Source organism: Pseudonaja textilis, chromosome 8, assembly GCF_049901715.1.
Source record: "Pseudonaja textilis isolate UNSWEBS1 chromosome 8, rPseTex1.2, whole genome shotgun sequence".
NCBI classification, from domain to species: domain Eukaryota; kingdom Metazoa; phylum Chordata; class Lepidosauria; order Squamata; family Elapidae; genus Pseudonaja; species Pseudonaja textilis.
In genome coordinates this window covers 19857611-19872558 of record NC_141997.1, presented here as the reverse complement: position 1 = coordinate 19872558, position 14948 = coordinate 19857611, and the positions used below count along the sequence as shown (strand labels likewise).

The window sequence follows — 14948 nt, the reverse complement described above, 5'->3', positions numbered from 1 at the left end:
GTATTCTCTACAGCTCATCTAACTTTCCAAACACTTCTAGAGAACATCATATCCATAGCAACTTTCATGCGTTTATCCTTAATTCCTTCTAATCCTAAACACAGCCAGATAAATAAAGTAGCTGAATTCTTTTCATAGAAAGGAGCTGTTCTCCCAATTGGAGAATATTGACAGGAAAAAGATGCAAGGAAAAAATACTGTATCTGTCTTCAGAGGAACAGAAAATGAACCCATGTGGAACAGAATTTAACTTTTGCATCTTACAAAATGACATAATGTATTCAGTCCCCTTTCCATGAGGTATACAAAGTAGCCTACTTCACCTAAAATCTTACAAAATTGAAGGTAGAAAAACCAGAGACAATGAAAATCACACAAACTGTCCTGACAAAATGTGGAATAAATGTATTCATAATTTGGGCAGGAATGAGCAAAGACACTTGGGAGATTTTCAAACTTTCAACCCCTAATAAAATAATCAACAAACTTGCAGGTAGCCCACAAAACCAAAACATATGACTGTGGTTTACAACACTTTTCATTAAAAATTAGCATTTACTTCTGGTTTCCAGCAAAAACCTCCCATGGATTTGCTTAATAACTATAGACTTGCTTGATGACCATCAGGAAGATTTGCAGCATTATATCTAATAAATAAATAAATACACATGACTGTTTAATTATCGACACAGCTTACGCCCATAATTTCAGCTCCATTATGGTTGTAAGTCAAGTCCCAAAGGTGCTTTTTTCTTCTGCAAAAGGCAACTAGACTTTGGAAAAAAGCATGATCTGGATGACTGAGAATCTCCATGGTTATAAGTCAAGGACTTACCTGTATTAAATTTTGGGAAGAACCCTGAGAGGTAGTAGCAAATAACAAAGCAAGCAGTTTTTCAATCATTTTTGAGCAATGATATATAATCAGGGAATCAATTAGTTTGTATGTTAAAATGTTCAGCTATGAAAATACATAGTGTAAATCACTCTAACTAAGCAATATTGTATTAAAATATCACCATATTGACACATTTATAATAATCCTTTTTTCAAGACTGGTTGACAGGATTGTTCCAATTTTAAAAAAATCCTTTCTAAAAATATGATCAGGATTTGGGCACTGAAAGGGACACCCCAATTAAAGTTCATAGCTGATAGAATGTGATTAGGAGTAAGAAGTAGGTATTGTCAATTTTAAAAAAACATGCACTTAACTTTCAAATGTTACTTTTTATGTTTCTATGTTAGAGACTATTATAGTGTATGAATTTTACAAGGACAATGGATACGAAGTTTCAAGAAGCAGAAGGATTTGGGGAAGAAACTTCAGGTAAATGTCACATTATAATTATATGTTTGAGAAAATACTAATTACTAACAATTCTTTTTGCTGTGCAGAATAGGAACTCTGTTTTAGGTCAGTTATCCAATTTAATCTTAATGCACTGTAGTCAGTTAAAATGTACATAACTAATCACCCGTCTATTATATGATTTGTATATGAATGGAAATTATTCCAAAGGAGAAGCTATGTGTTGTTGTATGTTCACATTTGCGAGTAACATTACTTTTTAAAGATCAAAATGGTATCTTCTGACTTGTAAGTACTTAGAAACACACATTTCACTTGGTGACCAAATAGTGAGTCATATTTAAAAACAAAAATATTTTAACATTGTTTTATTCGTTGGCAGTACAATCTTATGGATATTCTATTGAGAAAGATTTCCATTGAATTCACTGATTCTTATTTATAGGAAATTCTAACTACATATTGTGGAAGAAATATAGCACCTTAGCTTCTTAAAGAAAAATATTTGTATCCTTAATATAGTCCTCTATAATTAAAAATATGCTCATTCTAAAGTTTACATTTTATAATGAGTGAATTAAGACATTCTCTCAACTGGGAATGGATATTTAGCAATTTCAACTTGGGTTAGATTAATTATTCTTGTATGTATATTAAAACCAGAATTATATTTGTAAGTTAGATGATCAATTTAAAAAATAGGTTGATTTTCTTTTAGTATTTGTAAGTTAGATGATCAATTTAAAAAGTAGGTTGATTTTCTTTTAGGTTCCTATTTTCATATCTCTTTCAATGAAAGCTTCAGTCAGTTTTAGGAATAAAAATTCAGGAATTGTCCAAATTGGAAAACCATCCTTGTATCACTTTGTTCTGACTTTGTGTCTCTTTGGAAATATTGTCTAAAAGTAATTATTTTTCATTAATACCTATTCACCTAGGAAAGAAGAAATCAAAGTTTAAATCTATTAAAAAGTTCTTTGGGAAAAGGAAAAGGAAAGAAACATTAACACCATCAGGAAGTGGTAATATCAACACATGTCAGTCTGCAACTGATATCTCAGCCACACCATCTAGGCATATAGATTATGATTCTGAAGATGATCTGAAGTAAGTCACATGCTTGCCTTTTACTTTTTTGCAAAGCAAGTTCTTGTTGTTGACTGAAAAGCAAGGTTATTTCTCAAGGGCAATCCTCCATGTGTACAAATGCCTCCTTTGATGAATATCTAGGATACTCCTCCGAAGCTGTTGTAAAGGGATAATTAGAAGAATGCCCTGATATTGATCCATGCTGGAGAGCAGCAAGCATTGTTAGAAATAGACATTCTTAGTTAATATTCCCAATGAGAGGGGCGGAATATAAACTTAATAAATAAATTAATGAATAAATATTCAGAATTCTCTTGCCATTGAAGCACATCAAGCCCATACTTCATTATCCTGCCATCAACCTCTTTTTACCATCCCAATACAGGTGGTCCTCAACTTACGGCCACAATTGAGCCCAAAATTTATGTTGCTAAGTGAGAAGTTTTTAAGTGAGCTTTGCCCCATTTTATGACTTTTCTTGCCACAACTGTTAAGTGAATCATGGCAGTTGTTAAATTAGTAACATGGTTGTTAAGTGAAACTGGCTTCTCCATTAACTTTGCTTGTCAGGTCACAAAAGATGACCACATGACCCCAGGACACTGGAACCGTCATAAATACGAACCAGTTACCAAGGATCCAAATGTAAACCACATGACCATGGAGATGCTGCGATGGTCACAAGTGTGAAAAGTTGTCATAAATCACTTTTTTCAGTGCCGTTATAACTTTGAACAGTCACTAAGCAAACTGTTGTAAGTTGAGGACTACCTGTACTATGGGGGAGAATAATATCCTCCCAATATTCTTCCCCTTTTATGTCTAGAATGGAAGGTTTTCAGTCAGTCAGTCTGCTGTTTGATTTCATGACTTTCTAAACATTCAGAGTCAAAACATCCCAAAGGTGCTTTCCCAAGACATTCAGAGTCAAAACTGAAAATGTGCGGTGGGGCAGGCTCCATAAACAACTTGCTCCTGGTAGTTGTGCATTCCCAGAAAAATTCATTTGAGTTAAATGGATCCTCACAGCATACACACACCTGCTCTAACCTTGACTGTGTCTCTTTAACTCCAAAGCATAATTTCTTGGTTTTGCGTGACTATTTGGGATCCCAGGAAAAGATGCAGTTTCTTTAAGGAAGCACCAAGAGGTGCAAAGGTGTGTGCCCCTATCTTACTCCAAAGCACCTTTACAATTTTGGATCTTACGTGTGTGTATGTGTCCTATGTAGTATTTTCATTACTATTTTAGAATATTTTCAAACTATGTAATGATTTCCATTTGTGGTAAGCTATACTGGGAAAAGTAAACTTGCTGAAGTCGATAAAATAAGTAAATGTTCCAGAATGTTGTCTTATAATGCTAATAAAGAATGCTTTGCTCAATATTGCCATTAGAAGGTGCTATTGTACAAAATCATAATGGTTTTATCTCCTATTAGTACTACTATTAAAATGACTTCAAAGTCAATGTACAGAAAGACTACTGTAAAAATTCTGGAAATTTATTCTTACACAGGATAAAAAGAGCCATGGAAATGATAGTTCGATAAATATGGAAAGCACTAAACTGAGGAAGAATAATATTACTTTGCTATTTTTATTGAACATATTTGTAGTAGATGTTAGGAGAACCTCATAGTTCTTATTTACAGCCTCTCTTTTTTGTGTTCGTTGCTATAGCACCTTTATTTAATGGAGATATATTTAATTTAAAGTCTTAATATTTGGAAGGATAATATAAATTAACATCAATTGGCAAAGTCATAAACATCCATGATACTTGCCTTAGATAACCTTGCAATTAATACAAGGTGTACGCTGCTATTTTTCCTCTATTTTATTTTTCTTACAAAAGGGCTTTGGGCTATTCTGATGCCTATGTATTATCTTTGTAGGAAAATTATATTTGCTTTGTTAGGACAAAATTATCTACTGTAACAGATATAGCAATCCACAAAAGGACACTTATTGCACATACTGATTATCTATAAAAATACAACATTATCTAAGTAATCACAAAGTAGAGATTCTCAGGGACTATGGCAGAGAATCATAAGTTTGCAATTAGTGTAGAATAGTTGGTGGTGATAAACTTTTATATAAAGTTTGATAAAGAGGAATTATCCTTTGGTCCTCATCATTAGAGAATTCTGGTTGATATTGAAAGTAAGGGAGGTGCCTTGATAGCGATATGCAAGAACTGTTAACTGGTTAAAAAGAGCCGAAGCATTTTAAAAGTTCAGAATTAGTTAATATTGAGAAGCAATTCTGACTTAAATATCTGAACCTTCCTAATTCATTAAACTAGGAGGCATGACAGCACAAACTTGCAAGATTCTGTTAGTATATAGCCCAGGGGTGTCAAACTTACAGCCCATGGGCTGGATGCATCATGCGCTGGCCATTCCTACCCCTGGTTTAGCAAAGGGGGGAAAGTCACAATATGTCATGTGACGACGACATGACAATGTGAGTTTGACATCCCTGGTATAGCCTATCTCAATAAAATTAGTTTTAGCATTTGCATGGAGTTGATTTTTTGGTCTAATCTACCTATAGTAGTTGGGTGACAAGAATTTGGTGCATACAACTTCAGCTTGCAACTGACTGGACTAAGGTTGTCTGAAGAATTGCAGACCCTAGTTGGAAATGTGTTATCTAAATCCTTTTCAATTCTGCGAACATGTTGGGCATCTCTTATGACTGAACCCCAAATTATTCATTAGCCACTTTATTGGTTAGATCCTTCTAAATAAACTATGGGATTGTACTTTGTTCTACTAGAGAATCTAGATCTCTAGTGAATCTGGTATTCAAAAATAATGTCTGTAGGTAAAATCATGAAGACCAAAATACATCAGATACTGTTATAGGGCATCTTTCTTCAGTCATTCCTTCCCTCATTACATTCCTACTCAAATTTGCATTGCAAATACTGTAGATTTCATTTCTTGAAAAGAAAGACCAGGTTTAAATACGTGTTGTTTTATTAGCTTTCCATATTCTTCTAGGATGCACAGAACTATCATGGGAAACAGAGCTTTGTCACATGACAGCATTTTCATTTCTGAGACTCCACAAGAACCGCCTAGGCCAATTCGAGTATTTTCTCAGGAAAATGTTTCTGATCGAATTAGATCTTTGCAGGTAATGCTGTTGAAATGATTAATATCCATTATTTCCAGAGTCTTTCATTTGTGGTATGATTGCAGATGTGTGTCTATGCAGTATGATATTCAACATATGAATCAACAGAAACACTTGGAATAGGATTTCTCTAAATTAATGATGTAGGGAATTTAGTCATCCAAGGAACTTGAATATCAAGGTGATTATATGTTGGTTATACGGTATCACATGATCTACACTGAAAGTCAAAAAGTACCTTTTGGAGAGGGCATAAGGATGTACGCAGTCTTTGCATAGTTTTGGAACAAATATCCTGTCCTCCTTTATTAGTAATTAGTGTGAAGAAATGTAAACAGAATATAATTGCTTGTTCATTTTCCTGCCACTAAACTCCCTTGACCTATGCCTTGGGCCCCAAGGGCAGGATCAACATTGTTTTGTTTATTATTTACGACATAATTTAATAAAAGTAGGTCACAACAATAAGTAAGCATTGTATAAAATCTTATACTCTCCTGGTATATAATCAAATAAGGTAAAGGGCAAGAGGCTGAATAAAATGACATTATCCACATGTATCTTTCTCCTGGGAACAAAAAGAAAGTGCACTTTTCATTTGGGGAACAACAGAAAGATGCATCATTTTTTTCTTTTATGAAAGCAAATTTATTATTTTAGTAGTTTAAGAAATGTATTAAAACTCAATATTTGGCATTGTAGGTGAAACTCCAGCAAAACTGGAAGATGGGTCTCTCATATCCATTTGGAACGCCTTCCAAAAAACAAGAAGATGCGGGAATGAGTTCAGAAGATGATGGCCTACCCAGGAGCCCACCAGAAACGTATTTGCTACAAGAAATTCTAAATCCCAATACACCAAAGGTAGGATAAATTGGGAAATGCATTTCATAATTATGGATTCCTTTATTATTTGAATTTATATTGCACTTTGTAGTAATAGTAACTGTCAGAAGTTTAATAATAAAGATATTCAAATATTTATATACTATAGATAAGACCTTGTTTCTCTAAGAGAAAGGTGTTTTGAAAAATGCCTAAACATAAGGATAACTGTAAGAAATGGAATCCCCTAGAATCATGTCAAATGATAGAGGGAATATTTATTGTAGTCGATTTTTAGAGATCTATTTGATTCCTTCCGGACTGAGATACTGTTCAGAAAGAAAAGCTTCAAACAAAGTTAAAAAATGAAGTAGAAAGAAAATGACAGCTAATCTGAAGGCCTTTCCAACTTTCATCTAATTGTGACCCAAACATGCCTAGGCAACATCTTTTCTTCCTGTGGTTTTTCTCATAATGTTGCCTTTACTTCATTTTCAGTATATGAGTGAGATAGGCATTATGTTTTCTGAGCTATACCAAAGTTAAAGTGGTGCTTTCGTCCTTCTTTTCACATATCAAAGCTTTAAGGTGTAATAACATCTGTTAAGCTTTGCTACCCATTATTTTGGAGAAAAATCAGGAGTCTGCAATGGTTGGGATAGAAACAACGAACAGGAGATATTGTTTGAAATCTGGGGAGAGAACACTTCAGTTCATCAGTTGTGACTCTGATATTTTCTTAAAGAAAACTGTAAATACTAGAAAATATACTCAGCATTCTTCTCAAAACAATCTCTACTATCATATTTAGAGATTTCTCCTAATTTTTAGAGCTTTATAGAAATATTCTTGTTGCCTGTGTGATGTTGATATGGTATTGTGTTTGTATAGCACAGCATGCTGGCTGGGGAATTTTGGGAGTTGGAGTTCACATAACTTAAAGTTGCCAAGTTTGAAAAAATACTGGCATAGTAGGGACTATAGCTTTTGTTTATATTTCATTTCATATTGACATCTATTACTTAAACGTTTCCTCATTCTACCCCACAGTTTTCAGACTCTCACAAGCATCATAGCGCTTTGAGTTTAACTGGAACAGGCAGTGAAGAAGAAGAACAGGTAATTAAATTGTATTTATACTTAACGGCAATGCTGTAATGTCTCTTGGCGTGCCTGAATTCCCAGAAAAGTGGCAGGGACAGGTTGCAACACTTTTCTTAAGAAATATTAATGAAGGATATCATTAGCTGCATTACACCTATTGTCATCTATTTTTATTTCAAACACGGCTAAGAAAGGAATGAACTGGAAACAAATGCAGGCATATTTTATTTGCTAGGCTAGGAGTAACCCAAAACGAAAATGTGAAGGGTTTTTTTAACAATTTCCCTCACACCGTCTTTAAAAGTTAATTTTGAACAGGTCCAAAGATTATCTCCAAGGTCTTTTGATTACCCCTTTTATTCTTCTCTAATTGATCGGCCACATTTCTCTCTTAACAGTCAAAATTGCAACTGCTTTGCTAATGAAGGCTATTGGCTATTCTGTTTGAGAGCATTGTTATTCTTTCCCAAAGCTCTCTTTGATAAAATTTCTGACTCTCTTCAATCAGTGGCACAGAGTAACCAGCAGACTGAAGAATGGCTTTAGTAGCCTCTTGAAGGACCCCATTTATTCTCTCCTCTGGAGAAGAGCTAATAGGCATGTAGGAGATAGAAAGGACAATTGGAACACTACAAATGGAGAAGTAATACGCAAATAAATTACCACTTTTCTTTCCTAAGTGAACACTTTCTGTGTGTAGATCATAATAAAGAATATTATAACAATGATTACCATTCTATTTTAATCAACTGTTTCTATATTCATTGTTCTGAAATATTGTTTCTTTTGCCAAACTTGAGATTGGTTTTGATGACAAGGTGCCAAACAAACACTTTTCAGTTTCCTGAAAGAAGAGGAAAAAGGAGCACAATATCACAAGCAACATGGCTATGAAAAGTCCACAACTTTTATTTTTTAACGTACCAGATGACTATTTTGTTGCTTAGCTGTAGCAAAAAATTTAAATGTAACAATCTGTGTCAGCAAATTGCAAATTACTCGCTATTTCCCAAGTATTGATGAGTTAAAGGTCTGATTTTCTTGTTTTTTCCTGTTTTTTTGTTTTGTCCCCCATAGTTTAAATAAATAAATAAATAAATAAATAAAATAGGAAAATTAAGTTCTGCTTACAGGAAAAAATATAAACAGATATAAACAAACGATGGATACTTTGAAAGCACTGTTAATTCTAACGATGATGAAATAAGTGTATGTAGCATCATTTAGGAATTTCCTGGGTTTTTTTTTCTTTTAAAATTCTTATAGATTTGCTTTGATACTATTCCTCTTCCCCCTTTGTCTTTAGATCACAAAAAGTCCTTCAAGATCCTGTTCTACAGAAAGTCAGCTGTTCTCCCATCAGCCAAAAGCAACAATTATAACTGAACAAATATTTGATAGCAGCTGTTCGCCTGCTGCAGATTTTGATATTCTTCCGGAATTATCCTCTTGCTTGGATAATTCTGCTGCTAAGCACAAGCTTTCAATAAAACCACGGAACCAGAGATCTAGCAAAATAAGAAGACTACCTTTGGTAATTGATGAGAGAGAGAGGGAGGGAGGGAGGGAGGGAGGGAGAGGGAAGCATTTTAAAGAGGAAATATTTGTGGATGGAGGTTTCTTTTTCTGTACAGGCTCTTCCTATGATGTAACAATATTTTAAAAACCTCCTTGATGAGCAACAAGGCTGTGCCAAGTATTTAAAAGGGACACTTTGCTAAACTTGTTGAAGTTCGTGATGTTCCCTTCCTCAAAACACAACTATCTGTGCACATTAAGGGGATACGCACCTATTCTAATGTGCTGGGGGGGTTCCAGTCAAAGTGTGGTCTAATCATACATGTGCCAACAGCTGGGAAGGGTGGCCTTTGAAGCAGGGCCACAAGTATTTTGAAGGATTGGATGCTTTGACACCTCAAGGAAGGATTCTCTATGCTAATGTATTTGGTGAAAAATGCCTTTCTAATGCTTTGCACGGTTCCATTGAACAGGTATACCATGAAATGCAGAGAGTCTTCAACTTGCAACCTTTCATTTAGTGACAGTTTGAAGCTACAATGGTAGTAAAAAAGGGACTTTTGACTGTTTTTCACACTTACCATCATTGCAGCCTCCCCATGATCATGTAATCAAAATTTGGATGTTTGGCAACAGGCTCATATTTATGACAATTGCAGGAGTCATATGGTCAACTTTTGCAGCCTTCTGGCAAAGTCAATGGGGAAGCCAGATTCACTGAACAATCGTGTTACTAACTTAACAACGGCAATGATTTACAGTTTAACAAGTGTGTAAAAAAGGTTGTAAAATAGGGCAAAATTCACAACTGTCTCACCTAGCAATATGTATTATGTATACTACAGATGTGAGCTTTTTCTGTCATGTGGTCAAGTGAGTGAAAGGAAACATCTAAAGTTATTTGTACTCTTAGGACCCTAAAAAGTTGCTTTGTACAAATTCAGATCTGTCCCTGTAAGCCTAATATTGTTGTTACAAGCTTGGTTCACATCTCATGCTAAACTACAGCTTGAATGAATCACTGTAGTTGGTTGTACGCAACATGCTTATAATAGTGCAAGACTCTCTTACAATTATTTACACAGAAAATGAGAATGTTTACAGTAGTTGAGAGACACGAATTATAAGGACATGTTGAGAAGTAACATCGAATTCTAATTTATGTGAAGACAAAGAGATGTATCATGGTATGCTATTTAGCCCTCCACTGCAGTTCATTAAATCATACATGTTTTCCTAACATCATGTAGCAATTGCAGGGGGCAGCTGTATGATCATAGGAAAGGCATGAGCGCTTCAAGGAATTGCAGACAAACAGTACATTTGTGTTACCATATATTTCAAAGGCCCATTCTTTCCTTTAAATTCAAAATACTGCACACTCCCAATATATATATATATATAATAATATATATATATATATATATATATATTATGAAGAAAATAAAGTTAACCAAAGTTGTAGGCTGAAATTATGCAGTTTTTGTAAAAAGCACTATGACAAATGAAGAAACTGTGAAATAATTAGTTCCTAAGCATATGTTCCTAAGCATTTTCTGAAGAAGCTACTTAAGCTTGGCCAAAGACGTGGCTGTGAGTTCTTGGCATTCTCTGAGCTTGCTTGTTTGCTTGTAGATATTTTATTACTCACCTAGGTAGTACTAGTACACCCACTATCACTGATGATGTTATCTAGTCAGGTAATGAAACATATGCAAGCAAACATCCAAGCTCAGAGATCACCAAGGATTCCACAATGAAACCATGAGCTACAAATATTCTCTTCTGTTGAAAGATACAGCTATTTTAAAGGGTCTGAAGTGCTTCATAGATGTACTTCCACATCTCCTTTTTTACACAGTCTCAGTATTTAGTTGTTAAAGATAGAAATAGAATAAGAGAACAAGAGACTAACAGTACTTCTCTTCCATTTATGGATAACTGTCTTAATCTTTGCAATCAGAATAACAAAATTTGTGGATCTTAATGATTACTGAATGTATGAGCACCCAAACTCATGGTTCATCTGAGAATAGGGACTGGTTAGAGGGAAATGTAATCATAGAGAAATAGTGGCCACTCTTATATATGTGCCTTGCAAATTTCATCACATGCACCACTTACAATTCTATCTCTTGAAAATATTTCATACTGTGGAAGTGGATCAAATCACAAAATTCCACAACTAACTTTTTTAATTTTAATTTATTGACAAAGCATTTATTGTCAATGATACTTCCATCTGGGGGGTGGACTTCAAAATTTTTAGCAAAGGGTTCTCTGCCCGGTTCTGGGTGGGCATGGCCATGGTGAGCATGGCCTAGTCGGCCTCCTGCACCATGGGTGGGGGGGCATTTTTGTCCTCCCCGGACTCTGGAGGCTTTCTGGAAATCAGAAACAGGCCCATTTCTCACCTTCCCAAACTTCCAGGAGGCCCATTTTTCCCCCTCCCCGAACCTTCATGCATGCCCTGCACTTAAATTGCATCCAAAACAGGCCGCATAGGGACTCCTGGTGGGGTGGGTGGAGCCAGGCTGGAGTGGGATTTGCGGGGTTCTCCAAACTGCACAGAAGCTTAGCTAGGGGCTCTCAAGAACCCCTGCAAACCCCTGCAGTCCACCCCTGCTTCCATCTTAGGAGTAACTAATCTTTTTTTAAAAGTACTACTGTGACATAGAAAAACGGTGCAAGCTCTTTCTTTTTCCCTTGCAGAAGAAATTATCTGAGTCTCATAGTGACATGACCTGCACCCTTGAGGAAGATGAAAGTGTTGAGAAAGAAGTGCCGGTTGAACCGTCCTACGAAGGTGTGATTTCCATCCACCAGGAACTGACTGACAATGCAGCTTTGTCCAATATGGTTTTATCGGAGCTTCAGCCATTGAGTCACCCAGATGAAAAGACTGACATGTCATGCTCCACTTCTCTGATGGATTCACATATTTGTGAGAACTCTTCAGAGGGCGGTGAACCTGTCCAGGAATTAGGACACACTGTAAGGCAATCTTCAACTTCTGACCCCAAAGAAAACATTGTTCCACAGCATGACAAAGACCACTGTGAAACTTTAGAGATGTCCCCTGAGAATCTAAGTAATGTGCCCTTAAGTATTTTAAACCAAGAAAATAAACAGATTTCTGGTATTCCATCCAAAAGTGACCTGAGAACTGCTAAAAATATCCCTGCCAAAAATTCTGTGACTGTAGAATCAGATGCATTAGAGAAAAAATCATTGAAAGATGCTAAGGAAACTTTGGAAGGTGTTTCTAACAAGGAAGCTACAAAGAGAACATCTTTATTGGCCAATTCCATCATTTCTTTATCCACAAATCTTTCCCAGCTTCCAAATTTACTCCATTCAGAGGACAGTAGTATTTCTTGGGCTTCATGCAGAAACTCTTCACTGGAAGAGAGAACTTCTTTGACTCAAGGCAAAATGAAAGCAACTCAAGAGAAACTGGAATCCAATGATGAAGACCATCTCCCAGCTGTACCTGATGGTATATTGGGAGGGAAAGCAGAGAAAGGGACTAATGACCTTTGTGCCTTGAGAAAGTTTTCAGTATCATCAGCGCGGTGGAGATCAAGATCTAACAGCCTGAACACGAAGGATGCTTCAGAGCATGAGAAGCCTCTCGCCATGCAGGTAAATTTATCCACAAATAGGGAAAAGTCAAAGAAGGATGTTGATGTGAACTCTTCACAAGAGAAAAAAAGATGCTTTAATAAACAGAAATCCTCATTAGAGTCAGAATCTGGTATTCCTAGTCGAGCATTAGACTCAAAGACTTTTGCTTCACAGCCTTTGGGTTCAAAACCAGTATTGAGCAATTCTTTTGGGAATCTTCTGCAGCTGTCAAGTCCAAACCATTCAAGCTCTGAGAGCCAAAATCCCTTCCAAGTCAAACTTAGGTCCACATCTTTATCACTGAAATACAGAGACATTGGACAGGAATCAAAGGAACGGAAAGGAGATAATGCTGAACTTAATTTAGTAAAAGAGGAGGGGACTTTATCTTCGCTGAAAGTTGAAAAAGGAGAAATCAGGAAGATAATGCATGGAAATGTTACTGATTTGTCCAATGAAAGCTTCAAAACTAAATTGAAATCCTCTGAACAGGGAAACACAAAACCTCCACTGCCGAAAAAACCTGTTTTACAACACTCCAGTATTACTAGCCTTAACACAAGCACAGAAAAGCAGGAAAAGATAACCAAAAATCCAGAATTTAAAACAGAAAGCAGAAATGTGGAAAAGAAACAGAATTCCTCCGAAGTGCCTGGTAAGACTTTGGCATATTTGTGTGTGTGTGTGTGTGTGTGTGTGTGTTTGTGTTACTTATTCAGCAAACTGTGGTTTAATGCAATAAATGAGTGTCTAGATTTTAGATAAATGATTTTAAAGATACAAAAGTCTCCCTTTTCCCTTAGGTGAAAATCCATTCTGAAAACATAAGGAAATTCTGGACATTTCGATCAGGGTGTCCAACCTTGGGAACTTTAACACTTGTGGACTTCAACTCCCAGAATTCCTCAGCCAGCAGCTGGCTGAGGAATTCTGGGAGTTGAAGTCCACAAGTCTTAAAGTTCCAAGGTTGGACACCCCTGATTTAGATCTTATTTTCAAGATTAAAAAAAAGACTTTATTAAAATCTGCTTTCCGATATCCTGAAAGCTTGGTGCCACTTCTTTTCTTTTTGTTTTACCCCATCCTTGGGATTCTGGCTGTTACCAGATACGTTCAAGGACATTTCTGGTAGTGTCCAGAAGTGCTTTGGTTATATATGTTTTGGTGAAATTTCTAGTTACCTCAATTACAATATTCTTTTCCAGTAAAAATGTTATAATACCATAATAGGTACATGGGGGTTTTGTGGGGGAGGGGGAGCAAAAAGCAACAGCATCACAATTATTTTTAATTGTATCTGGAGAAATTTAAAATAAAAAATAAGAAGTAAAACGTCTGTTAAAAGAAGCTCAAAATTAGCCATGTGAAATGTTTTGAAATTGAGTCTTGGCCATCAAAATTAATTGCAGTGGCAGGATGATGAGAATAAGTAGGGAAAAAAGCAAAGGTCATTGTGCGTTTCATTGGCTGGATAACAAAGCCGTATTTTGGGAAGATGTCAGTGTGAGAAGAAGTTAAAAAAAGTATTGAAAGGGTACATGACACTGGGTTGATTGATTGGAATAAGCCATGTCTGGTGGCATTGATAAGACTAATTAGTCAAACTTCTTGTCTTTGGAATATATTTATCAACATCAAGGTATTTAGCAAGTAGCACAGATTAAGTTAAGGTTTATGGTTCCCTTTAACTCAGAAAAGCATTTAAATCCTTTTTTAGGAATCAGATTAGTAGAGTAGGTCTCTTTAACAATATTTTCTGATCATCTCGTTACTCTGCCTAACTATTGAACCCTATCTCTGGCTACACAGTTTCTAAAAAAAGAAGTTATCCAATTTTTAACCTGTGATACAATAAAGCTTTAGAAGGAATGATAGCTACCATGGAGAGAGAGAGAGAAAATGAGTGAGTGAGTGGCGCGCGCGCGCACACACACACACACACACGTGCACACACAGAGAGAGAGAGAGAGAGAGAGAGACAGACACAGACACAGACACAGACACAGACACAGACATATTTTGTGTGATCAAACTGATCACAACTCTCAGTGACCATATAGAATAGATGAAATTTCTTCTAGATCATCTGTCTCCAGCCTTTAACCTTCAGATCTTCCAACAGGGAACCATCACTGCTATATAGTTGTCCATCAATATTGTTGCTGGTGGTCCTCTTCTTGTTCCGCCTTTTTCAGATTCTAGACTACTCAAGAATTAGCCCTTCACATAACCTGTCCAATCTCTCTCTCTTTCTCTCTCTCTCTCTTTCACTCTCCCTCCCTCCCTCCCTCCCTCTCCATTCTCTCTCTTTTTCACACACACA

At 36.0% G+C, this 14948-nt stretch overlaps 1 protein-coding gene across 1 annotated transcript in view; it reads left to right on the top strand.

The window, feature by feature from the left end:
* The window catches only part of CRACDL (CRACD like), a 46853-nt gene that overhangs the window by 17941 nt on the left and 13964 nt on the right, over positions 1 to 14948 (top strand). The window contains exons 3-9 of the mRNA XM_026707535.2: positions 1249 to 1330; positions 2251 to 2419; positions 5416 to 5551; positions 6254 to 6415; positions 7427 to 7495; positions 8787 to 9014; positions 11711 to 13280. Of these exons, the coding sequence (XP_026563320.1) occupies positions 1264 to 1330; positions 2251 to 2419; positions 5416 to 5551; positions 6254 to 6415; positions 7427 to 7495; positions 8787 to 9014; positions 11711 to 13280 (2401 nt within the window). The 5' untranslated portion in view covers positions 1249 to 1263. The remainder of the gene's footprint in view (positions 1 to 1248; positions 1331 to 2250; positions 2420 to 5415; positions 5552 to 6253; positions 6416 to 7426; positions 7496 to 8786; positions 9015 to 11710; positions 13281 to 14948) is intronic.